The sequence below is a fragment of the Oryctolagus cuniculus genome, chromosome 1 (genome assembly GCF_051225735.1).
Source record: "Oryctolagus cuniculus isolate XC-2025 breed Fujian yellow rabbit chromosome 1, ASM5122573v1, whole genome shotgun sequence".
Classification (NCBI taxonomy): Eukaryota; Metazoa; Chordata; class Mammalia; order Lagomorpha; family Leporidae; genus Oryctolagus; species Oryctolagus cuniculus.
In genome coordinates, this window is record NC_142867.1 from 65,989,388 (window position 1) to 66,016,370 (window position 26,983).

A 26,983-nucleotide genomic window follows, 5' to 3' on the forward strand; every position below is an offset into this window, starting at 1 on the left:
AATTAGCTTATGTTGTTAATTGCAATCAGCAGAAATCTACTCTGGCAAACTTAAGCAAACAGGGAATTTCTTGAGAAATAATTTGGGGCAACTCAGTGCCATCCAGGTAGATAGAAAATTAGGATATGAAAGTGGTAGCCAGAATCAAAGAACAGAGTTTGTATCATGTGAGTTATTTGAAATGTTTTGAAATGTCTTGGTGATTTAGAGTATTGTGAACATAATTAATTGCTCTTGTTTGCTTTAAGAAATAGGGAGTCAGCTTCTGTATCCTCAGGTTCCACATCTGGGGATTCAACCAACTGTTGATCAAAAATTATGTGCCTTACTGAACATGCACAGGGTATTCCCCCCCCCTTCTTTTCTTGTCATAATTTCCTAAACAAGCAGTGTAACAACTGTTCGCCCAGATTTACATTGTTTTGAGGTGCTGTAAGTAATCCAGAGATGATTAGAAATACAGTATATAGGAGGATGTGCACCAGGTATGTGCAAACAGCACGCTATTTTGTATAAGGAGCACGAGCATTGTGGATTTTGGTATCCTTGGGGATCCTGGAACCAATCTCCTGTGTACATGGAGGAATGACTATATATTCTGTTCCTTGGGTGCATGCATTTATTATTATTTTTTTAAAGGTTTATTTATTTATTTGAAAGTCGGAGTTACACACAGAAGAAAAAGCAGAGAGAGAGGGAGGGAGGGAGGGAGGGAGGGTGGTTGGTTGGTTGGTCTTCCATCCACTGGTTCACTCCCCAATTGGTTTCAATGGCTGGAGCTACGCTGATCTGAAGCCAGGAGCCAGGAGATTCTTCTGGGTCTCCATATAGATGCAGGGGCCAAAGGACTTGGGCCATCTTCCACTGCTTTCCTAGGCCATAGCAGAGAGCTGAATCAGAAGTGGAGCAGCTGGGACTTGAACCGGCACTCATATGGGATGCTGGCGCTGCAGGTGGCAGCTTTACCCACTACACCACAGCACCAGTCCTGGGTGCTTGCATTTATATAAATAGATACAGTCACGCTTGTTAATTGTATTGTCCAACTTTCCCGTAATTTGGATTAATTTCTTCTTTATAATCCTACTAGTTTTTACAGTGTTGTAGGTTCCTACAAGCTCTTAATTGTATCTTCTTGATGGGTGCCTTTAAAAAAAAGGAAGACTATTCAAGGGGGGCTACTACAATGAAGTTTGTGATAGGGGAGATTGGGCTCAACCCCTAACTGGTCGCTTTTTTTTTTTTTTTTTAAGAATTTAATTATTTATTTTAAAGGTAGAGTTAGAGAGGACACACACACACAGAATCTTCCATCCACTGGTTTATTCCCCAAATGGCCCCAATGGCCAGGGCTGGGCTAGGCTGAAGCTAGGTTCCAGGAGTCCAGGAGCTTCTTTCAGGTCTCCCAGATGGGTGCAGGGGCCCAAGAACATGGACCATCCTTTGTTGCTTTCCCAAGCCATTTGCAGGGAGCTGGATCAGAAGTGGAGCTTCTGGGACTTGAACCAATACCTATATGGGATGCCATTGCCTCAGCTGGTGGCTTAACCTGCTGCACCACAGTGCCGGCACCAGTTGGTTGCATTTTAAATCTCTGTATGATTTCCCTCTTCTAGTTATTAACACCCTTCTCCTGGCTGTGCCACGTACTGGCTCTGTGGCCTTGGGCAAGTCATTTGACCCCTCAGAGTAAAATGTGTGCAGTACCTGCCTTAGAGTTTCTGTGACAAGTCATTGAGAAAATGTACATGAAGCATGATCTTACATGTAGTGGAGTCTCGGTAAATGCATTTAAAGTACTTTGTTTCACCATAAGATTTTTGCTTTTCCCTGCCTCCTTCTCCTCTTTTAAAGTGTCTAATTTTAAGTACTGCTTGCCTAGAGTTAGAAATGTGCTTAAGGGATATGACTAAAATAGTTATCCAGTTTTTTTATAAAACTGGGTGAAGGTGATGGTAAAGGGGACCAGCAGTTCTCCTGTGCTTGGCTAGGCTTCCTGTTACTGTTTGCTGTAGCTGCATTAGGTCCAGTGTTTCTGTTTAAATGTTTTCAGGGTCCTAAACAAGAGGCCTCTTAAAACAGTTGAGACCCCAGAAAAAAGACAAATGGCAGCTTTTTGAGGAGGTTACTTTTCTAGGACAAATGTTTATATCAACCTCAGTGGGATGTGGTTACTAGTAAGTTTTAAGGTTAATACTATTTTTAGATCACCAAATGTACATAGAAGGTGTAAACATTTAAGGAGGCAGAAGGGTATACTCTCCCCTTCCTTTCTGATGGCATTTAAGACATTTATTCCTGCTTTTTATTTTTACTTTATTTTTTTATTTTTATTTTTATTTTATTTTTTTGACAGGCAGAGTGGACAGTGAGAGAGACAGAGAGAAAGGTCTTCCTTTTGCCATTGGTTCACCCTCCAATGGCCGCCGCGGTCGGCGCGCTGCGGCCAGCGCACTGCGCTGATCCGATGGCAGGAGCCAGGTACTTACCCTGGTCTCCCATGGGGTGCAGGGCCCAAGCACTTGGGCCATCCTCCACTGCACTCCCTGGCCACAGCAGAGAGCTGGCCTGGAAGAGGGGCAACCGGGACAGAATCCGGCGCCCCGACCGGGACTAGAACCCGGTGTGCCGGCGCCGCAAGGCGGAGGATTAGCCTAGTGAGCCGCGGCGCTGGCTATTCCTGCTTTTTAAACTCACTATTTGTTTGAAAGGTAGAGAGCAGAGAGACGGGGACAGACAGAGATCTTCTGTCCTGTGGTTTATTCCTCAAATGCTCACAATGGCTGGGACTGGACCAGACTGAAGCCTGGAGCTAGGAACTCATTCTGGGTCTCCCATATGGGTGGTGGGGAACCAAGCACTTATTCGTCATCTGCTGCCTCCCAAGGTGTGCGTAGGAAGGGAGCCGGACTAAAATGGAGCCAGGACTGGAACTCAGGTACTTCAGTATGGGAGGGCAGCATGCCAAGTGGCATTGTAACCACAGGGCCAAATGCCTGCTCCATTCCTGTTCTGAACTTTGATATTTAGCATCAGTTTATAGGACTAACATGCACTGTGTGCCTCCCATGGGTCTCAGATTTATAAATATATACAAAGAAGAGAAACAGAATTTCAGCTGGGAAAATAGCATACATGTATATATATGTATATATATATGTGGCATGATTAAATGGTCAAGAGTTGAGAGATCTGCACAAGGCTATAGGAGGCAATCTGGAGAAGCTTGAAGGACATGTTGAAAGGTTTTGATGTTATGGCTAATCAAAACCATTGCAGGGAGGTGAGCGTGTGCCATAGTGGGTAAGTTGCTGCTGGGGATGCCTGCATCCCACGCTGGAGAACCCATTTCATGTTCCTGCTACTCTGCTTCTGATCCAGCTTCCCATTAATGAGCACCCAGAGAGGCAGCAGATGATGGATCAGCACATGGGTGTCTCCCACCCACTGTGGGGGACCTGGATGAAGTTCTGACCTCCTTGCTTCAGCAGGGCCCAGCCCTGGGCGTTACAGGCATCCAGGGAGTGGACTAGAGGATGGGAGCTCTCCCTCTCACTCACTTTTTGTCTTTCAAACAAAACAAAACAAAAAATTAAAACCAGTGAATGCTTTGAGAATTAATAGATATCAGGTTGTATACTGAAAATAAGTACAGGATTATATATAGGTTGCATACAGAAAAATACTTTGCAATCAAAAAGAAATAGAAAAATACAGTGTAAAGAAAAAAACTTCATTTCCTTCCAAATGTTACTCAGTAACAGTTTTACATGTAGTTTTTCCTGAGGTCTTTTTAATGTAGTACTTTACCACTGAGCCTCTTCCAGACCACCCTAGAAATAACATTTTTGTCCCCAGCCTACATTTTCCCCTTCAATTGCACTTGTACCACTGGCGTGTGCGCTTGTTTATTGTCTATTTTCTTTTCTTTTTTTATTTTATTTTATTATTTTTTTTGACAGGCAGAGTGGACAGTGAGAGAGAGAGACAGAGAGAAAGGTCTTCCTTTTGCCATTGGTTCACCCTCCAATGGCCGTCGCAGCCTGCACGCTGTGGCCGGCACACTGCACCTATCCCAGGGCAGGAGCCAGGTGCTTCTCCTGGTCTCCCATGGGGTGCAGGGCCCAAGCACTTGGGCCATCCTCCACTGCTTTCCCAGGCCACAGCAGAGAGCTGGCTTGGAAGAGGGACAACCGGGACATAATCCGGTGCCCCGGCCGGGACTAGAACCGGTGTGCCAGCGCCGCAAGGCGGAGGATTAGCCTAGTGAGCCATGGCACCGGCCTGTTGTCTATTTTCTAATACAAGAGTTGCTGAGTGCTTCTCTTAGTACTTATAGCAGTGCCTGATGGGTAACCTTTAATAAATATTTATTTGATGAATGGTGTCTGCTTAAAGTAAGATTATCATAAATTTTTTAATGTGTTTTAGGATTGGGGGAGTAGGCAGCAGCAGGACAGGGTGCTGGTTCCTTCCTAGACGGTCCTGTTAAAAGGCATTTTCTTGTTCCCTTTCTTTTAGAGTTTATATTCAGAGCTCCAATCAAATTAAGCAAGCCTGGGGAACTTCGCGAGGAATATGAAAGCCTGAGAAAGGTATAGTATACAAATTACCTCGACATTTTTTTTTCTTAAGTATTACACACTTGCTGCTCTGTCTAATCATTGCTCATACTGCTTTCCTTTATCTTTCAAAGTTCCTCTGATTACACCTAGCTGGTGTTACCTTTTATTGCTTTCACTCTGTTAAGTGCTCCAAAGAACTGTAATGTAGGCCAGTAAAGGGATGTTGAAATAGTTTCCCACCTTGCGGCGCCGGCACACCGGGTTCTAGTCCTGGTCGGGGTGCCGGATTCTGTCCCGGTTGCCCCTCTTCCAGGCCAGCTCTCTGCTGTGGCCCGGGAGTGCAGTGGAGGATGGCCCAAGTACTTGGGCCCTGCACCCGCATGGGAGACCAGGGGAAGCACCTACCTCCTGGCTTCGGATCACCACAATGCGCCAGCCGCGGCGGCCATTGGAGGGTGAACCAACGGCAAAGGAAGACCTTTCTCTCTGTCTCTCTCACTGTCCACTCTGCCTGTCAAAAAAAAAAAAAAAAAAAAAAAAAAAAAAAGAAATAGTTTCCCAACCAGAAGTGTTTGCCAGTAGGAAAGATTTTAGCTGTGTTTGTATCATCTTGGGTTTTATCTTTAAACTAATTGTGTGGGAATCACCTACAGAATTAAGAATTTAAAAAGGCTCAAGACAAGTATATGCTGGCTTTGTTTCACTGTTCTCCAGTCCTCTCCTCTAATTGATTAAGTAGTCATCCCACATGTGGATATTGAAGATTTTGTAAAAGTAAGTAATCCACTTGATCTGAACTAGGCATCATCACAAAACAGAGACATGATAATAACATTATTGTGATATTTTATATTTAATGACAAATCATTATTTAGCAAAGTCATGTTAAAGACACAAGATAATAGAAAGCTGTGCTTAACTACTGTATATTCTTTGACTTCCCTTTATTGATTTATTTTTAAAAAATTGGTTATTTGAAAGGCAGAGTGGGCTGGTGCCGCGGCTCACTAGGCTAATCCTCCGCCTAGTGGCGCCGGCACACCGGGTTCTAGTCCTGGTTGGGGCGCCGGATTCTGTCCCGGTTGCCCCTCTTCCAGGCCAGCCCTCTGCTGTGGCCAGGGAGTGCAGTGGAGGATGGCCCAGGTGCTTGGGCCCTGCACCCCATGGGAGACCAGGGTAAGTACCTGGCTCCTGCCATCGGATCAGCGCGGTGTGCCGGCCGCAGTGCGCCGGCGGCGGCGGCCATTGGAGGGTGAACCAACGGCAAAAAGGAAGACCTTTCTCTCTGTCTCTCTCTCTCACTGTCCACTCTGCCTGTCAAAAAAAAAAAAAAAAAAAAAAAAAAAAAAAACAAAAAACAGAGTGAGAGCGAGCGAGAGAGAGGTGTTCCATCTGCTGGTTCACTTCCCAAATGGTTGCGATAGCCAGGTCTGGGCCAAGGCGAAGCCAAGAGCCAGAACTCCATCCAGCTGTGGCAGGGGCCCAAGCAGTTGGACCATCTTCCACTGCCTCCTCAGGCACATTAGCAGGGAGCTGGATCAGAAGTGGAGCAGCCAGGACATGAACCCAGACTCTGATTGCATTGCAAGTAGAGCCTTAACCCACTGCACCCTTCCCTTTAAATGAAAGTGTCAAATGTCAGTTTGGATCCTTCTGCCTCTTTCATATTGATGTTGTAATTTTTTTTTAAAGATTTATTTATTTATCTGAAAGGCAGTTAGAAATCTTCCATCCATTGGTTCACTTCGCAAATGACCACAACAGCTGGGAGTGCATCAAGATGAAGCCGGGAGCCAGGAACTCCATCCTGGTCACCCATGTGGGTGGCAGGGGCACAGAACTTGGACCATCACCTGCTGCCTCCCAGACGCATCAGCAGGAAGCTGGGCTGGGACTCGGACCAGCACTCCAGTATGGGATGTTGGCATCGCAGGCAGCAGCTTAAACTGCTGTGTTACAATGCCTGCCTCAAGGTTTTGTTTTTAAATCCCTTTTCAAAACTTTTTTCTCTATGGAAAGGAATTATTTTCAGGGACTTCCTCAACAGGTGGTTCTTTAAGTTCTAGAATATGCAGATACTTGCTTCTGAGATACCCTTTCAAAAACTTTGAGGATGTGGGGATTTTAAAGCTGCCAGTTTGAAGCTAATGTTAAAGAAAGCAAATAAGGCATTGATGTCTGAAAAAGGAGGTAAGTTAGAGTGGAGGTTTTTATAAACAGAGAGAGAGAGGGAGAGAAAACTTGAGGATTTATACTTTTGTTCCTGTTGGAGAGAGTGAAAGGACAGTGATTTTTAAAGGGGCTAATGATGTCATGTTTTTAGTGAAGCTAGGACAGCCTCATATAAACTGGATTGGGTTTTGAGAAACACCTGTGTAATTTGGGCTAAATTAAAGTTCACTCCAGATCCTTCTTCCCCACCCAAGTATCCACATTATTCTACATCCATTAGAGAACCTGGAAGATGGAAATAGAAGCAGAAAACCAAGAGGCACTCAGATGGCATATCCAGATCATGGAATACTATTCAGCAATAAAAAGGAATGCATAACTGATACATGTTCCCACATGAGTGAACCTCAGAAAGATTCTAAGAGAAAGAAATTAGATACCAGGAGCCATGTATTGTATGATTGCATTTATAAAAAAAAAGTCGAGACTTGACAAATGTATAGGGACAGAAAGTGGATTAGATGTTGATTAGAGCAGGAGGAGGAGCTGGGATTGGTAGGAAGGAGTAAAGATTTCTAAAGCTGATTTGTATATTCCCCAGCTTTGTATATTTACCTAAAAGTCATTGAATTATATACTTGAAATGGATGAATTATATGTGTCTAAAATATGCTTCAATAAATTTGTAAAAGAAAAAGTTAAAAGGCACTAAATTTTGATGGCAAACTAGGTGAGAAAAAAATGATAATTCTTAGAATGCATATTTTCTGAAACAAAGGAAAGTAAATTTATTGTTATTTGGATGAATCCCTAGGGGAGAAAGATCTTTAAAAATTTCTACTGAGCATGGGATGATAAGTGGAAGTTAACTCTACATAGCTCATTGTTACTGAATCCATGTAACATACTGCTAAAATACTTTCTCTTTTGTATACATTGTTGCTTTAAGTGACAGTAGAAGCTTTTATGAGGACTGTAAGCAAGAAATGTTGTGGTTTTTTATTTGTTTTTTTCTTTTAAAGATGTAATTTTATTTAGACTCTGCTACCTGTGGGAGATTTTCAGAGCAACGTAGATTGGGATGAGAGGGCTCCTTGCGGCATGGGGGTGACTTCTTCCAGGCACTGGTCCAGTTACTAGGTGCCTACTCAGGGCAGGGAGATGCCCCTTTTTCCTTTTTAATGGTTTATTTATTTATTTGAAAGGCAGAGTTAGCCGGCGCCGTGGCTCAATAGGCTAATCCTCCGCCTTGCGGCGCCGGCACACCGGGTTCTAGTCCCGGTTGGGGCGCCGGATTCTGTCCCGGTTGCCCCTCTTCCAGGCCAGCTCTCTGCTATGGCCAGGGAGTGCAGTGGAGGATGGCCCAGGTGCTTGGGCCCTGCACCCCATGGGAGACCAGGAAAAAGCACCTGGATCCTGGCTCCTGCCAGGATCAGCGCGGTGCGCCGGCTGCAGCGGCGGCCATTGGAGGGTGAACCAACGGCAAAAGGAAGACCTTTCTCTCTCTGTCTCTCTCTCACTGTCCACTCTGCCTGTCAAAAAAAAAAAAAAAAAAAAAAAAAAAAAAAGAAAGGCAGAGTTAGAGAAAGAGATTTTCCATTTGCTGGTTCACTCCCCAAATGACCACAATTTCTGTGACTGGGCCAGGCTGAAGCCAGGAACCTGGAACTCCATCCGGGTTTCCCATGTGGGTGACAGGGCTCCAAGTACTAGGACCATCATCTGCTTTCCCAGGTGCATTAGCAGGGAGCTGAATTGGAAGCAGAGCAGCTGGGGCTTGAACTGGTGTCCATATGGGATGCTGGCGTCACAGGCCACAACTTAATCTGCTATGCCACAGTGCCAGCTCTGACGTGCCCTCTTTCTTTTTGGAGCTGATGCTTACTGAGATGCCTCTGGGTTTCTTTTTTAAATTTTTTTTTTAGATATTTTATTTATTTGAGAGGCAAAGTTAGAGAGAGAGGGATTAGTTCACTCCCCAGATGGCTGCAACAGCTAGAGCTGGGCTGATCTGAAGTCAGGAGCCAGGAGCTTCTTCTGGGTCTCCCATGCAGGTGCAGGGGCCCAAGCACTTGGAGCATCTTCTACTGCTTTCCTAGGCCATAAGCAGAGGGCTGGATCGGAAGTGGAGCAGCTCGGACTCGAACCAGTGCCCATATGGCTTAGCGCACTGCACCACAGCGCCGGCCCTGCCTCTGGGTTTCTGAACTTTATGAGTCCATGAGTAGACTTGTATGTTTAAATATGTTCATCTTTTTCTTTCTGCCATGTGTTGTAGTTAATTTTGTCTTTTTAATGTAAGAAAAATAATGCAGAAATATACAGAGCAAAATGTGGAAATTTCTCTTAGCATGTTTTTCCCCTCTTCCCCCGGGTGACAGATTGTAGCAGCCTAGGGTGCGTTCACACACACGCAGCTTAGTCTTTCAGTATAATGAGATCATGAGCCACATTCATGTGCTGATTGGATATTTTTGTGCCTCTGGGGCCGGCCAGGCACTGGGATACGCTGCTGAAGATGCCCTGGGTCCTTGCCCTCAAGGAGACTGCCCTCTAGTGGGACAGAGAGACACGTCATTAGCAAACTGATGGTTGAGTAGGTGGTTTGAGGTAGAGGGGTCAGGGAAGTGCCCCCTGAGTGCAATGAAGAATCCTGAAGAAGAGCATTCCAGGGGGTGAGAGTAAAGGCCTGGAGGCAGGTGGCGGGGGGGGGTGTGGGGGGTGGGGCAGAGATGGCTTGGGCCAGGCCACAGGTCCAGGAAAGAGACTGAATTTGTTTCAGATGGGATGGGAGGCCGACCTTACACTTTTAAAAGGTCTCTTGGGGCCAGTGCTGTGGTGTAGCCAGTAAAGCTGCCACCTCAGTGCCAGCATCCCATATGGGTGCCAGTTCAAGTCCTGGCTGTTTCATTTCTGATCCAGCTCTCTACTCTGGCCTGGGAAAGCATTGGAAGATGGCCCAACTCCTTGGGTCTCTGAGCCCGTGTGGGAGACCTGGAAGAAGCTCCTGGCTCCTGGCTTTGGGTTGGTGCAGCTCCAGCCATCGCAGCCATTTGGGGGAGTGAACAAGCAAATGAAAGACCTCTCTCTTTTTCTCTCTCTCTGTCTGCCTCCCCCTCTTTCTCTGTGTAACTGTGACTTTCAAGTAAAATAAATAAATCTTTTTTTTTTTTTTAAGTCTCTGGTGGTTTAATTTACTGTGATTAATAGAAACCTGAAATCATGACTCAGACAAATGGGATATTTGAGATTTCTGCTAATTGAATAGATTTTATCTGAGTTAGGTCAGGCAGCCAGGAGCCAAAAATTCCATCTGGGTCTCCTACATGAGTGGCAGGGGCCCAAATACTTGAGCTGTTACCTGCTTCCTTCCTGGGTGTGCTTTGGTCAAAAGCTGGGTAAGAAGTAGAGGTGAGACTTGAACCCAGGCACCCTTTTTTTTTTTTTTTTAAAAAAAAGATTTATTTTATTTATTTGAAAGAGTTACAGAGAGAGAGGTCTTCCATCTGCTAGTTTACTCCCCAGTTCACTTCCAGTCCAGCTCTCTGCTAATGGCCTGGGAAAGCAGTGAAAGATGGCCCAAGTGTTTGGGCCCCTGCACCCATGTGGGAGACCCGGAAGAGGCTCCTGGCTTCAGGTTGGCCCAGTTCCAACCATTGTGGCTATTTAGGTAATGAACCAGTGAATGGAAGGTTTCCGTCTGTCTGTAACTCTGCTTCTCAAATAAATAAATGTTAGGGGAAAAAAAAAAAAAAAAAAAAAGATGGCCGAAATTCTTGGGCCCCTGCACCCATGTAGGAGACCTGGATGGGGCTCCTGGTTCCTGGCTTTAGCCTGGCCCAGCCCCAGCCATGATGGTCATTTGGGGAGTGAACCAACAGATGGAAGATCTCTTTCTCTCTGTCCCCCTCCCTCTCTCTAATTCTGCCTTTCAAATAAATAAAATATTTTTTTTTTAAAGTGAGGAGGATAATCAAGTGAATTCCCACGTACTCATCACCATCAGTAATTACATTGATAATTTATCATGAAGATAAATAATTTTTCATGGTCAGAGTATTACTCAAAATATGTTAATATTATTGTATAATAATTTATTATTCAAGATATATTAATAGGATAGTAGGCATCTCTGTGCATGAAAAGAGTTTAAGAATCTAGTGAAAAATGATGAATTTAGATAATTTTACTGTATACAAATATTAACTCAAAATGAGTCAAAGACCTAAATATAAGTCCTAAAACTATAAATAGAAGAAAACATAAGACAAAAATTTCATGTAGGGCTGGTGCTGTGGTGTAGTGGGCTAAGACTCTGTGGTACCAACATTCTTTTTGTGGGTGCCGGATCAAGTCCCAGCTGCTCTACTTCCGATCCAGTTCTCTGCTATGGCCTGAAGGCAGTAGAAGATGGCCCAAGTGCTTGGGCCCCTGCACCTACCTGGGAGACCTATAAGAAACTCTTGGCTCCTGGCTTCGGATTGGCTCAGCTGGCCATTGCAGCCATTTGAGGAGTGAACCAGCAGATGGAAGACTTTCTCTCTCTCTGTAACTCTGCCTTTCAAATTAATTAATTAATTAATTTAAAAAAACTTCATGATATTGGGTTTCATGATTTCTTGGATATGATATTATATCCAGGATGAGAAAAGTAAAAAAAAAAAAAAAAATTGAGATTCATGAAAAAAGTTGTGTAACAGAAAATATTAAGAATGGAGTAAAAAGGAAATCCACAGAATGGGGGGAAATGTTTATAAGTTATATATCTGATAAGAATATCACATATACAGAGAGAATTAAAACTCAGCAACAAAAAAAGTACCCTGATTGATTCAGAGATGGGCAAAGGACTTGAGTAGATATTTCTCCAAACAAAATATGTGAAAAGGTGTCATTAGGGAAATGTAAATCAAAGCTACAGTGAGATACTACTGTAAAAAAACATAAATATGTATGTGTAATAGAGAGAGTCTGAAAATAACAAGTGTTGGTGAGGATATGGAATAGTTGAAATCCTGTGCACTGTTACTGGGAATGTAAAATGCACAACCCCTATGAAAAAAAGTCTGTAGGGTCCTACCAAAATTAATTACCATATGATTTGGGAATTCTATTTCTGGGAATATACCCCCAGATTTTATTTATTTGAAAGGCAGAGTTAGAGAGAGAGAGGTCTTCCATCTGCTGGTTCATTCCTCAAATGGATACAATGGCTGAAGCTGGGCCAATCAGAAGCCAGGGGCCAGGAATTCTTCCTGGTCTCTGAGGTGGGTACAGGAGCCCAAGCACTTGGGCCATCTTCCACTGCTTTCCCAGGCGTGTTAGCAGGGATCTGGATCAGAAGTAGAGCAGCTAGGGCTTGTGGTGCCCATATGGGATGCCTGTGCTGCCGGCAGAAGCTTAACCTGCTATGCCACAGCACTGGCCCCTCCCCAGAAGAATTTAAGGCAGGGTCTTGAGATATTTGCACACCTCTGTTCATAAGAGCGTTATTCACAGTAGCTAGAACATAGAAGCAAGCAAAGTCCTTTGACGGGTGAGCAGATAAACTAAATGTGATATATATAGGTGGGCTATAAATTGTGACATCAGCTGTAGAACGTGTGAACCTTGTGGACACTATGCTCAGTGAGATGGCCTGTCACAAAAAGACAGAGTTACAGGAGGGAGCTGCAAAAAGTTTTTGGAAAAAAATAAAATTATAAGTTTATTTTAGTCCAAAAAATTGAAATCTATGCATATTTGTTTCATAATATGCATTTTCTATGTGTATTATGAAGTAGCCACAGTCATAGAAACAGAAACTGAAATGGCAGCTGCCATGGGTTTGAGGGGAGGAGGGGAATAAGGAGTTGCTGTTAAATGGGTGTTTAGGCAATGGATGGACAACATAAGCGGAGTATGTCACTGAACTGCATGCTTGCGAAGAGTTAAAATGGTACATTTTATATTTTTATTTTACTGCAATAAAAAAATGGAGGGAGAGAAATAAAAAGAATCTAATAGCCCAATAGCTTTTTCCATGTTTGCCTGTTAATGAAAACTTGATCTGCCCAGTTCCAAGTAGAAGATGAGTTGAATCCTATTGCCATGCTCCTGCTTTGCGGGAACCTATTGTGTCAGACAGGTTTATTACAGAGTTTAAAAGGATACAAAGTTGGCCGGCTCCGTGGCTCACTTGGTTAATCCTCTGCCTGCAGTGCCATCATCCCATATGGGCACCGGGTTCTGTCCCGGTTGCTCCTCTTCCAGTCCAGCTCTCTGCTGTGGCCCAGGAAGGCAGTGGAGGATGGCCCAAGTGCTTGGGCCCCTGCACCCATATGGGAGACCGGGAAGGAAGCACCTGGCTCCTGGCTTCGGATCGGTGTAGCTCTGGCCGTAGCGGCCATTTTGGAGGGTGAACCAACGGAAGGAAGACCTTTCTCTCTGTCTCTCTCTCTCACTATCTAACTCTATCTGTCAAATAATAATGAAAAAAAAAAAAGGATACAAAGCTGGCTGGAATTCTGTAACACAGAACAGGCTGTTAGAACACTGAAGATTTATTGTAACACTTACATAACTAAAATTGTTATTTTCTGGTTTTTGATTACAGTCATCCCAGTGGGTGTGAAGGGGTTTCCCTTTGGGTTTGGTTTGCATTTCCTGATGACTTCTCTTGCGCTTATTCACCTTTTGTATATCTCAGGAGAAATGTCCAGTGAAGTCATTGCCCATTGCTTTTTAACTTTCCTACAATTTTTCAATTTATTGACAGAAATTCATCTTAATAGCAAAGAGAGTTAGAGAACATTTTCTGGATTTTTGCCCATTTTTGAATCAGGCTGTCTGTTGGTGAGGGTAAGAATTCTTTCTTTATCCTAGATAGTAAATCCTTATCTGACTGTGGTTCACAGATATTTTCTTCCATTCTCTAGGTTGTCTTTAAAAATTTTTCTTGACAATGCCTTGTCGTACACAAAAGCTTTCAATTTTGATGAAGTCCATTTTATGCTGTGCTCTTCAGCTTGGCTTCCTCACTCATCATCGTCGTTTTGAGACTCATTCACTTTGTTGCACCAGTTTATCCCTTTCTGGTGATGAGTAGTGTTCATAGTTTGGGTATGTCACCATTTATCCAGTTGCCTCATTTAAGTTGTTTCTGATTTTGGCTAAATAAAAATAAAGCTGCTGTGAGCATTCATGTAAAAGTCTTTGTATAGATGCATATTTCTTTTTCTTTTAGGTAAATACTTAGGAATGAAATGGCTGGATCATATGGTAGGTGTATGTTTCATTTTTAAAGAAACTGTCAAAACTTTTCCAAATTGGTTTTTCCATCTTAATTCCCACCAGAATTGTACCTCATAGAAGATCTCCAGTTTCTCTCAATCTTTAACAACATTTGATATGGTTAGTCTTTTTAATTTAGCCATTCTAATAGGTGTGAAATGGTATCTCATTGTGGTCAACTCTGCATTTCCCTAGTGATTTGTGATATTGAACATCTTTTCATGTGTTTATTTGCCTTTTGTGTATTTTCTTAGGTATTATGTCTGTTGCAGTTTTTTTTGTTTATTTTAAAACTTGGGTTATGTATTTTCTTGATGTATTTTAAGAGATCTTTATAAATTCTGGATAAAAATCCTTTATCAGTTATATGTTTTCTAAGTATTTTTCTCTCAGTCTGTTTTTTTTTCCATTTTTATCATTTGAAAAGCAGAAGTTTTAAATTTTGATAGAATGTCATAAATTGTGCTTTTTCTGTTATAGCTATAAATGTTTTGCCCAACCCAAGGTCACAAAGATTTTCTCCAATGTTTTCTTCTGGAAATTTTATAGTTTTAGGTTTTATATTTAGGCCTGTGATCCATTTTCAGTTATTTTTATATACAGTGTGAGATTTGAATCTAAGTTCTTTTTTTGTGCATGTAGATGTCCCAAGTGTTCCAGCACCATTTGTTGAAAAGACTATCCATTCTTCATTGGACTGTCTGTATATTTATCAAATGAGTTATCCATATATTTGAGTTTATTTCTAGATTGTGTTCTATCTATACTGTATATCTATTTATCTTTACATTACTGTGCTATTTTGATTTCTGTGATTTTAGTAAGTCTTGAAATCTAGTAATAGTAATCTTTCAGTTTTGTTCTTTTCAAAGTTATTTTGGCTGCCGGTGCCGCGGCTCACTTGGCTAATCCTCTGCCTGTGGCGCCGGCACACCCGGGTCTAGTCCTGGTTGGGATGCTGGATTCTGTCCCGGTTGCTCCTCTTCCAGTCCGGCTCTCTGCTGTGGCCCGGGAGTGCAGTGGAGGATGGCCCAGGTCCTTGGGCCCTGCATCTGCATGGGAGACCAGGAGGAAGCACCTGGCTCCTGGCTTCGGATTAGCGCAGCGCGCTGGCCATGGCAGCCATTTGGGGGGTGAACCAATGGAAAAAAGGAAGACCTTTCTCTCTGTCTCTCTCTCTCTCTCTCTCTCACTGTCTAACTCTGCCTGTCCAAAAAAAAAAAAGAACAAAGTTACTTTGGCTGTTCTTGATTCCTTGCATATCCATCTGAATTTTATAATCAACTTGCTATTTTTTTTTTAAGATTTATTTATTTTATTTGAAAGTCAGTTACAGAGAGAGGAAAGACAGAGGAAGATCTTTCTTCCGCTGGTTCACTCCCCAAATGGCCGCACCAACCAGGGCTGGGCCAGCCCGAAGCCAGGAGCTTTCTCAGGGTCTCCTATGTGGGTGCAGGGACCTAAGTACTTGGGCCATCCTCTGCTGCTTTCCTAGGCACATTTAGCGAGGAACTGGATTGGAAGTGGAGCAGCCAAGACTTGAACTGGTGTCCATATGAGATGCCTACACCATGGGCAGTGGCTTTATCCACTACACCACAGCACTGGCCCCAAGAATTGATACGTTAATAATATTGAGGCTTTAGCTCCAACAACATGGTATATCTTTCTGTTTATTCTTTAATTTTTCTAGGTTGTATTTCATGTTTTTTAGTTTCCAAATCCTTTGTCAGATTTAAGTATGTCTAAATTTTGATGTTATCATAGGTGATATTTTTTGGATTTCAATTTCTAATTGCTTGATATAAGTATACAATAATACAGTTAAGTTTTATTTTCTGTCCTACAGACTTGCTAAACTTTAGTAGATTGAGCAGCATTTTTTTAAGTTTTAGTGGGTTTTTCTACATGGGGGATCGTGTTATTATTATTAGAGGACTTTATACTAGATTTCAAGACTTACTATAATGCTGTAGTCATTAAGACATTATGGCATTAGCACAAGAAAAAGTCATATAAACCAGTGTAACAGAATATAATCCTAGAATAGACCCACTCGTATATAATTTTCTTAGCTTGGGCTGCTAGAATGATGCATTGACTGGATGACATAGACAGTGATTCCCTTCTCACGGTTCTGGAGATCAGATGTCTCCTGACAGGACTGTGGTCTCCTGTCATCACGTACTGGCAGGGGTGGAGAGAGGGCGGCTCCCTGGTGTCTTCTTGTAAGGCCACTAGTCCCATCAAGAAGGCTCCACTCTAATGACCGAATCACTTCCCAGCGTCTCTGCCTCCTAAAACCCTCACATTGGGGTTAGGTGTCACCGGCGGCTTTCGGAGGGTTGGGGACAGAAGAGGGCAGTCTGTGACAGTAGCCAGTTGGTGTCCACAGAGGCATCAAGGAGCTCAGTGGTCACAGTACAGTCTAAACGGAGCAACCCACAAATCAGTGACAGTGAGAAGTTCTCCATTCTGTATCACATGTAAAAATCAATACCGGCAGATCATAGATAGATATAAACGCTAAAACTGTGCAAAAGAAAAGAGAAGGAAAATCCTTTGACTTTGGGGATAGGCAAAGACTTTCTAAATAAACACAAAAAGTCCTAATCATAGAGGAAAAAATTGATATATTGGGCCTTATCAAAGTTAAAAACTTCTCCTCAGAAGATTCATTAAGGAAATAAAAAGGCAAAGCAAAGGCTGGAAGAAAATATTCTTAAGGTGTGTATTTAACAGTGGACTTGCATCCAGGATTTATAAGGAATGTTTCTACCTACAAATGGAGTAAAAATAAATAAATAAAGATCAAAGGCTGGAACGGACACTTCACGAAAGGCATGCTCCTGAGCGCGTGAGAAGACTGTCAACCTCATCAACCAGGAGAGCCATGAAATAAAACCACGAGATATCATTTCACGTCCTCTAGAATGGTTAAAAAAAAAAAAAGCTTAACAATTCCGAGCATGAGAATGAATGTGAGTATGTGGCTCAGTTGGAACTTCCATGCACTGGCAGTGGGAGTATAAAATGGAATAACCACCATGGGAGACATTTTGGCAGTTGCTTTATAAATTTAAACATACGTTTTTCTGTATGACCCAGCCAATTCCACTGGTAACTGTTCAGCCAACCAAAACAAAAACATTTGTTTACAAGAAGACATGAGTGGTCATAGCGGTTTTACTCACAATAGCCCCAAACTACAGTAACCCAAATGTCCAATACTTGAATGGATTAAAAAAAATAAGGCATATTTACACAATGGAATATCTTTTATCTATATAAAAGAGTATCTTAATAAAGCTCAGTAGCATGGATGAATCGCAAAGATATTGCACTCAGAGAGTGAAATCTGACACAAAGGAATCCATGCTGTATAATTTTATAATAGGCGGAACTAAGCTATGGTTATATTGATCAGAGTAGTGGTACCTGGGGCTGCGTCCGTCAGAAGACTGATTGCTGACGGGCTTGGAGGAGCTTCCAGGGGTGGTGGGAACGTGTTCTATATCTTGAATAGGGAGATACTTACCTGGGTATGTACCTTCCTGAAAACTCATTGAACTTCACATTCCATGTGTTCATCTTATCATATGCAGATTATATCTTAAAATAGTTGATTAAAAATTTAGCTCTAAGTGGATTATAGGTTAAAAGGTCAAATGATAAGCTTCTTAAAGATAACACGGAGTAGTCTCTTGATGTTGGGGTAAGCCGGATTTCTTAAATGGGATATAAGAAGCACTAACCATAAAGTAAAAGACTGATATTCTGCATTAAAACCTGGAACTTCTTGTCTTTGGAAGACACTGTTAACAGTGGAAAAGGTAAGCTGTGTGAGGGGTGGGAAAAGTATGTGCATGGCCATGTCTCGTTTAACCTCCGGGACACAGGCTGTGAGATGCGCTGTTGGGTGACTTTGTCATTGTGGGAACACCGCAGACTGTGCTGATGCATGTACTTGGTCTGTCACTGACCACAGTGTCGTTGTGCCCGCACACGAGTCTGCACAGAGCTGAGGGACTTCTGAAGGTTTGTGGAAGGTGGGATTAAAAAATAAGACTATTTTGGTACAAAAAATTTTTTTAAGTTGTGGGGTGAGCACTTGGCACAGCAGTTAAAACACCACCCAGGACACCCGTATCCCATTCCCGGGTACCTGGGACTCTGCTTCCTGTCAGGCCTCTTGCTTTACTTTCTGCCAGGACCCCTTGGCTGGGAAGCAAAGGATGATGGCTCAAGGACTTGGGTCCCTGCCATCCACATCGGAGCCTGGATGGAGTTCTGGGCTCCTGGCTTTGGCCTGGCCCAGTCCTGGCTGTTGTGCACATTTGGGGAGAGAACTAGCAGATCAAAGATCTCTTTCTCTTTCTCTTTTTGAGTAAATAAAAATAAATAAGTAAACCTTATGAAAGACTGGAGATGGGGAGGAAAATAGTTTTTAGAAAACTGCAGTGGCGTGCGCATACCTGTGACCCAGCAGTTCCCATCTAGGATATACTCCATGGGACAACGCATATGCAAGACAGTTCACAGCAGCTGACTCCAACATAGCCCCAAATTAGCAACCATTGAAACAAGTGTCAACAATTGGATGGTTAAGTTACTTAGGAATCAAACAACAGAATACTGTAACAAAATGCAGAGAGACAAGGTAACTCTTCATGAGTGCATTTCACAGTAGAATGCTGAGTGAAGGAAGGAAGCTCAATAAACATGTAAGACTCCACTTAGATAAAAACAGAAAATTTGGAAGTGGGTCAAGTGATTTCGGAGTGGTGGAAGCCAGGGTTGCTTCTCGGCACAGGGAGCACCGGTGATGAGTTCTGTTGATCTCTTGAACAGTGGTTACACGATGGCTTCCTCGGATTTTTTTTTTTTTTTTTTTTGACAGAGTGGACAGTGAGAGAGACAGAGAGAAAGGTCTTCCTTTTGCTGTTGGTTCACCCTCCAATGGCCGCCGCGGCTGGCGTGCTGCAGCTGGCGCACCGCGCCTATCCGAAGGCAGGAGCCAGGTGCTTCTCCTGGTCTCCCATGGGGTGCAGGGCCCAAGCACCTGGGCCATCCTCCACTGCACTCCCTGGCCACAGCAGAGAGCTGGACTGGAAGAGGGGCAACCGGGACAGAATCCGGCGCCCCAACCGGGACTAGAACCTGGTGTGCCGGCGCCGCAAGGCGGAGGATTAGCCTATTGAGCCGTGGCGCTGGCCAGCTTCCTTGGATATTTTTTCATGTTTTACATTTATGACATACACTTTTTCTGTATATATATTATTTTACTTTTTAAAATTTTATTTTAAAAAATCATAGCAAAGTAAAGATTTTCAGGGACAAAATGCACATGATTCTTGGTAGTATGGCTGAGTATGAGATGTGGGATGCAGAAACAGAAGCAGGAAAGAGTCTTCTATGTGTACTGGTGGTCACTTGGTGTCCATGTTTAGGCTCCTCCCATCTGCCCCTTGCTCCAGGGTCTTGGTCCCTCTCACGGGGGACTTATTCAGGGTGGGGCAGACTGATGAGTGGGACCTGGGGGTCAGCAGACACAGGGTTTCCTTCTGTCCTTATGTCGTCTTAGGTGCACTTCAGTGTTTCACGTCGTCCCCGCAGCCAGTGTGGGACCTCTGGCCGCACCGTCCATGTTGGCTCTTTCCTCCTCCCTCTGCTCCTCCTGCTCATGCTGCTCAGGTCCCCACAGAAGAGAGCTGTTGAGCCCAGAGTGTCAGTAGTGCTGAGGCTGAGAAACGTGATCTGAAGCCCAAGGTTTGCTTTAAATCCAACTCCTTAGTTCAGACACTGTGACTTTGAGCTGTAACCACTGAGTCAGCATTTTTGTGGCTATAAAGTGGTCATGAGAAATACTACCGAGGCCTGGAGGAGGAAGTGAGGTGAACGTTAGAAACTCAATGCCTGCAATATAGAGGGAAGAGAATTTAGCAAGCAGCAACCGTGGGTATTTTTATTCAAGTTCTGACCCTTGCTGAGGTTTTATTATCACAGAAACTCAGAAACCAAGTTCTCTGATCTTTATAAATAACCACCAGAAGGGGACAGGGAACCCACCTTGACAGAACCCACTTCAGAGAAAACACCAACATGATTTTTTTTAAAGATTTATTTATTTATTTGAAAGGCAGAGTTACATTGAGAGGGAGTGGCAGAAAGACAGAGGTCTTCCATCCACTGGTTCACTCCCCAGTTGGCTGCAACAGCTGGAGCTGCGCCAATCCGAAGCCAGGAGCCAGGAACTTCTGGGTCTCCCACACCAGTGCAGGGGCCCAAGGACTTGGGCCATCCTCTACTGCTTTCCTAGGCTACAGCAGAGAGCTTGATCGGAAGTGGAGCAGCTGGGACTCCAACCGGCACTGATATGGGATGCTGACACTGCAGACGGCAGCTTTACCTGCTATGCCACAGTGCTGGCACCTACCAACTTGATTTTTAAGATTTAAGTGCATGGATGAGTTTTTCATTTTTGCAAATTCTTAGCTTTGTTAAGATGATCAGCAAATCAATGTTGCAAAGAAAAGGTTGCTTTGCTAGCAACAAAATCCACTGCCAAAAACTTTGAGAACAGCAAATAAAAGTTACTAGAGGGCAGGGTACATTCTAAACCACTGGAAAAGCTAGGGAGCATGGGCTGCAAACACTGTTAAGTGCTAAACAGAATGATACTAAAATATGTACAGCAAAGTTGAATGTTTAGTTTTCTAGAAGTTACATTCATTTATGTGTGTGTTGTGGGGGGGGGGGGGTTGCTGTCCCCTGCACTTAGGGTGCTGAGCAGCTGTCTCTGGCCTCTGCTGAGGGCCAGCAGCACAACGGGCCACTGCCACAGCTGTGACAACACGAGTGTCTCCAGACACTGCCAAATGTTCCCCCGTGGGACAGAAACCATCCTTGGTTGTGAGCTACTGAGACAGACACAGATCTGAATCCCGGTGCCCGGGCCTGTGGGTGTGTGAACTTGAACAAGTTACCGAGCTCTTAAACCTTAGTTTTCTGTAGCGCGAAGATGTCTATACAGACAGCTCAGCCCCTGACCCGGAGTTCAGCCAGTGGTGGTTATGATGTTGCTAAACCTGCTTTCTTTTGTGCCGCTCTGCCTGTCTTTTTAAAAATAAAATGCCTCTTTGTGTGGCCCGCCGCCAAGACGTCGGACAAGACCTTCTCATCTAAGATCTTCAGAAGACACTGGTTGTTTTATTTGGTCAGTCACCGTAGAGTTCAGTTTTGTTTTGTCCCTAGCCACAGCCTTTGTTTATTTATTTATTTTTTTGAGGAGTTGAATTTTTATGAGAAAGCTCCATGGTACTTGTTTTGCCCAGCTTTGTGACAAGCTCTTCTTCTTCTTCTTTTTTAAAGATCTATTTTATTTATTTGAAAGGCAGAGTTGCAGAGAGGCAGAGAGAGAGAGAGAGGTCTTCTATCCGCTGGTTCATTCCCCAAATGGCCACAGCAGCTGGAGCCATGCCGATCTGAAGCCAGGAGCTTCTTCTGGGTCTCCCCTGTGGGTGCAGGGGCCCAAGGACTTGGGCCATCCTCTACTGCTTTCCCAGGCCACTGCAGAGGGCTGGATCAGAAGTAGAGCAGCTGCGACTAGAACCGGCATCCATATGGGATGCTGGCACTGCAGGTGGCAGCTTTACCTGCTATGCTACAGTGCCAACCCCTTGTGAGAGTTCTTTAGCCGTGGCCTCTTCCAGATGGGCGGTGAGAGCCAGAACACTGCCTCCCAGTGACGGTGGCTGTGACAGCAGATCTCATCACTTCCAGTGTCCTACTGGGTCCTGACAGCTTCCACCAGCTCAGCCAGAGCCCCTTTGTCTTCCAAGTCATCTGCGTGAAGGTGACAGTGGCTCAGGCCCTCTGGTGGGCCTTCCCTCACAGATGCAGTAAGGGACCCCCCACCTTAGGATGCAGGGCAGCCATCTCAATGGCATCCAGGTCACGTGCAGCCTCTGCCAGCTGAGCCACCTGATTCTTCACCAGGGCAATGACAGCATCGACCCTTGCTTGGAGGACAGGTGGTCTCTGGGTGGGGACGTCCTCCTTGCTGGCAGCCTCTGCTTCTCTCGCTTCGTCTCTGGGCTGTCCTTGCAGGCCAGCTTCAGCAGCTGAGTAGCCGTGTGCCAGTCCAGGGGCTGGGTGACAGGTTAATGGCAGGAGGCACTGTCAGCCTCTCACGGAGGAGGGCCCTCTGCCACCGCGGCCAGATGGAGTAGGGCCATTTGACAAAATGTGGGGGAGCCCTTTTGGGCTGGATGTCCTGTCCACTGCCGAAGTTCTCAGGCCTTTGCTCACACGGGATTTACCATCTTCCTGGCCTCCTGCTGCTTTGCAACAGCATGGGCCAGGGCCACCATCTTTCCCTTTTTATTTTATTTATTCTATTTTATTTGAAAGGCAGAACAACAGAGAGGGAGAGAGAGAGGGAGGGAGGGAGAGAAGGAGGCAGAGAGAAAGAGAAAGAGAAAATCTTCCATCTTCTGGTTCACTCCCCAAATGGTTGCAGTGGCTGGAGCTGGGCCAGGCTGAAGCCAGGAGCTCCTTCTAGGTCTCCCATGTGGGTTCAGGGGCATCTACTTGGACCATCTCCCACTGCTTTCCCAGGCACATTAGCAGGGAGCCAGATTGGAAGTGGAGCAGCCAGGACTTGAACTGGCACCCATGTGGGATGCCAGTGTCATAGGCAGCAGCTTTACCCGCTGCACCCCAAGAGAGGCCCCCAGCCTAATTTTCTTGTAGCATCTTGAGTGGCTGGAGGAACAGAATGGCTTTTTAAAAAAGTGTTTTTCTTTTTTTGATTTGAAAGGCAGAGTGTCAGAGAAAGAGGGAGAGATCTTCCATCTGCTGGTTCACTTCCCAAATGCCTGCGACAGCTGGGGCTGGGCCAGACCTAAGCCAGGAGTCCAGAGCTCCATCTCCTACATGGGTGGCAGGGACCCAAGCACTTGTACCGTCGTCTCCTGCCTTCCCAGGTACATTATTAAGAAGCTGGTTTGGAAATGGAGGAGCTGGGACTCGAACCAGCACTGTGATATGAAATGCAGGCATCCCAAGTAGTAGCTTAACCCCCCATGCTGCAGTGCTGGCCCGCCATATAGATCAACTTTCAATCCTCATGTGTTCTTGTTTGAACTGGACAGAGTTGGGAGTATATTATTTTATTTGAATCTCCTCCTGACATAGCATTGTCTAATGTTCTTTGCATATTCATAACTTCTTGAATTAGATTCAGTGCCTAAAGCTGGTTCAGACTTATAGTCATTGGGCCTGTAGGAGTTGGAAAAGTAATTCTAAGGCTTTATTGTTGTTTATTGCTATTGTCATTTTTTTTAAATGTTTACCCATTTTTATTTACTCACTCATAACAGCCAGGGCTGGGGCAGACCAAAGCTAGAGGCCAGGAACTCCACTTGGTCTCCTATGTGGATGCAGCAATGTTGCATTAGCAGGAAGCTGGATCAGGATTGGAGACAGTACTCAATCCCAGGTACTCCAATATGGAATGCTGGTATCCCAAGTGGTAGTGTAACCCACTGTGCCACAATGCCTGTCCCCCCCACTTTTTTTTTAATTAAAAAGTTTATTTTCTTCTACTTGTAAGAGCAATAGAGAAAGAGAGTGATCGATTTTCCTGTCTACTGGTTCACTCCCCAACATGCCCACAATACTGAGGGCTGGGCCAAGCCACACCAGGATCCTGGGTCTCCCATCTGGGTCTCCCATATGGGTAGCAGGGGCCCAAGTAATTGAGCCATCATCTGCTGTCTCCCAGGTGCATTAGCAGAAAGCTGGATCAGAAGTGTGGAGTAGCTGGAACACAGGCACTCAGATAAGGGATGTGGGCATCTCCAGCAATGGCTTAACTTGCTACACCACAATGCTTGCCCCATTTTTTTTTTTCCACTTTAACTCTAAGGCACCAACAGCCTATTAAAGATATTGATTGGTCCTTAAGCTTCATTTTTTTTTTTTAGATAAGAATGCTTAAAAATATTAGTAGCCTATAGTTGCTTTAATACATCATCTCATTTAGGTCTTTTTAAATCCATGGGCAGTGAAAAGGGACTAAAACTAGACAGGGAGGGCTTAATGAGCTGTAAGTGCACAGCAGGACGCTATGGTAAGTAGTATGTTCCGTGGTTACGTCATCTGTTCTGTACACTGCTACTGGCAGAGTAAGCCACATGATCTCCTGTGCTGGAAGCAAACAAATATATGATGGTTCATTTGTCCAAGAGTAACTCAGGTTTTTAATTCCACAGTCCATTTTTGTAAAGCCACACTGCCTATGCCTCTGCCCTAAGTCTCTTTGCAGGCTGTGTCTTGGCCTGTCCTGTGGCTACAAGATCAGAGTATAGACATTGGGACTGTGATAAATCATTTTTGCTGTTGCTAACAAGGCTCAGCCCAATACTCTGACTCCATGTGGCTGTCTTGGCCCTTCTGGCCCATGCAGTTACACCTGGCTCCTGAGCATAAGGAAAGTCCTTAGGATCAGCATATTTTGGCAATGTGAATATTTATTAATTTAAAAAATGTTCTGTCTAGTTTTGGAAGACAGAAGAGCTCCTATCTGCTGCTTCTGTGCTAAAGTTGGACTGGGGCCAAAGCCAGAAGCCAGGAACTCAATGCAGGTGTTCTGCCTGTACAGCAGAACCCAATTCCTTGAGCAACTGTGCAGTCTCCCAGGGTCTGCATTCATGAGAAGCTGGAGTCAAGAGCCAGAGCCAGGCATCCAACCCAGATACTCTGATGTGGGATATGAATGTCCTTTTTTTATTTTTTAAAGATTTATTTGAGAGAGTTATAGACATAAAGAGGGAGAGACAGAGAGAGAGGTCCTCCATCCGATGGTTCACTCCCCAGATGGCTGAAATGGCCAGGGTTGGGTCATTCTGAAGCCAGGACTCAGTCAATTCTTCTGGGTTTCCCACATGCGTGCAGGGCCCCAGCACTTGGGCCATCTTCCACTGCTTTCCCAGGTACATCAGCAGGGAACTGGGTCAGAAGTGGAGCCAGGTGAGTCTTTTTTTTTTTTTTTTTTTTTTTTTGAAAGGCAGAGTAGATAGTGAGAGAGAGAGACAGAGAGAAAGGTCTTCCTTTTTGCCGTTGGTTCACCCTCCAATGGTCGCCACGGCCGGCTCGCTGCGGCTGGCACACTGCGCTGATCCGATGGCAGGAGCCAGGTACTTATCCTGGTCTCCCATGGGGTGCAGGGCCCAAGCACTTGGGCCATCCTCCACTGCACTCCCTGGCCACAGCAGAGAGCTGGCCTGGAAGAGGGGCAACCGGGACAGAATCCGGCGCCCCAACCGGGACTAGAACCCCGTGTGCCGGCGCTGCAAGGCAGAGGATTAGCCTAGTGAGCTGCGGTGCTGGCCACCAGGCAAGTCTTGAACTGGCACCCATAAGGGATGCTGGCACTGCAGGTGGCAGCTTAACTCACTACACCACAGCGCTGGCCCAGATGTGAGCATCTTAACCAATATCTTAACCACAAGGCTAAACTCCTGAGCCCCTGTTTTTTTTTATTATGTGTGTTATCTTAGCTCTTATGGTTTCCTATTGTTCAAGAACACAGAGCAGTCAAATTTTAAGCCATGGTGTATGTTTGATAAGAGCCAAGATTTTTTTTTTAGCAGATTTACTTAAAAATCAAGAAGGCTCTATGTCTCATAATAAAAACAGTCTTGGAACTGCTGTGTGATCTGTTTGCCCCCATAGTCTACAGAGTGAAAGATACTTTTATGTCAAGAGTTGCCTAAAATTCTGCTCTCTTCTGCGTAATTTGTGTTTTTAGCTGAGAGAAGAAAAGTTACAGGAGGAAAAAACCTCTGAAGATCAAATCCACAAACTGTTAGCAGAGGATACAGAAACAGGGAAGAAGAAAATGGACGAGCAGAGAAAAAGAGATGAGCCATCAGTCCTGAAAGCAAACCCGGAGCGGGTGAGTGGCTCAGCCTCCAGAATCCGCAGGCGGCCGGGCGACGCGGGCCAGAGTCCGGTGTTGGGGAACTCCGACCCGTGACGCTCACTGACCATGAGCGCAGGGACAGTGGAGAGCTTAGCGCCCTGAGAGAGCTGCAGGAAATGGGCTGGGCATGGGACAGTGAGACCCATGGGAGGATTCAGGGAACAGACTGGGGGAGGTGAGAGGAAAGCTCCTGTCTCATCTACTACTTGTGACAAGTTTTACGTGTGTTTTGTCATTGTGACTTACGTGTTGTTATCTGGCATTTCAGTTCTATATGTCTTACAGCCTCAACTGGATTCTCCTTAAAGCTTACATTTTATCTGCCTTTGTTCTTTGTGGTGCCCTCAGCAGCACAGTGTAGGGCTTTGATATTAGATGCTTAGTCTAACCTTGACCAGGTGTGACTTCCAGTAGGGCCAAAGCTGGCCTGAATTTCCCTCATTACTTATTTGCTAAGTAAATTACTGGGAAAGGTTGTGTGTTGTGTATTCAGCTTACACAAGAAGGTGCTTTTGGAGGCTCCACTACTTATACTCGAATGGTTAATTACAGTTGCATTTTATTTCTTCAGTAAGACACATTGGATTGGACACCCTCTATTACTTGCTGAATGCACTTAACTTAAAGTCTTATCTCTTAAAATATTTTGTTTCAGGTTACCTTTCTGATTAACTGGAATTAATAAAGCTTTACCATATAAAGAGGCAACTTATAGAGTAGGAAAAAATGTCTGACATGTACATTTCAGACAAGTCCTAGTTGTGTAGCCAACGACTTTGGCCCCATTACTTGGTTTCTCTGTGCTTCTGTGTTTTTTTTTTTGTTTGTCTTTTAGATTTATTTGAGTGGTAGAGTTACAGAGAGAGAGAGAGAAATAGAGAGAAAGGTCTTCCATTCACTGGTTCACTCCCCTGTTGGCCACAATGGCTGGAGCTGCGCTGATCCGAAGCCAGGAGCCAGAAGCTTCTTCCGGGTCTCCCACATG

General features: G+C 44.5%; 1 protein-coding gene and 1 pseudogene across 8 annotated transcripts in view; one reads left to right on the plus strand and one right to left on the minus strand.

The window, feature by feature from the left end:
• RNF169 (ring finger protein 169) overlaps positions 1-26,983 on the plus strand; it is an 85,993-nt gene that overhangs the window by 33,757 nt on the left and 25,253 nt on the right. For 3 of the 7 annotated variants that reach the window (XM_089330938.1, XM_002708692.6, XM_089330945.1), the window contains exons 2-3: positions 4,522-4,595; positions 25,825-25,971. In XM_089330938.1, coding sequence (XP_089187064.1) covers positions 4,522-4,595; positions 25,825-25,971 — 221 coding nt within the window. Of the gene's footprint in view, positions 1-4,521; positions 4,596-13,962; positions 13,998-22,866; positions 22,997-23,074; positions 23,512-25,824; positions 25,972-26,983 lie in introns of those variants that run through there. The other 4 variants (XM_089330942.1, XM_089330948.1, XM_089330953.1 and 1 more) reach the window with 4 other exon arrangements.
• On the minus strand, positions 14,615-24,210 carry LOC149128441 (large ribosomal subunit protein eL8 pseudogene; annotated as a pseudogene). Its single transcript, XR_016227336.1, has 2 exons — positions 24,169-24,210; positions 14,615-22,387 (listed from the first exon to the last, which is right to left on the minus strand). The product of XR_016227336.1 is annotated as a large ribosomal subunit protein eL8 pseudogene (transcript).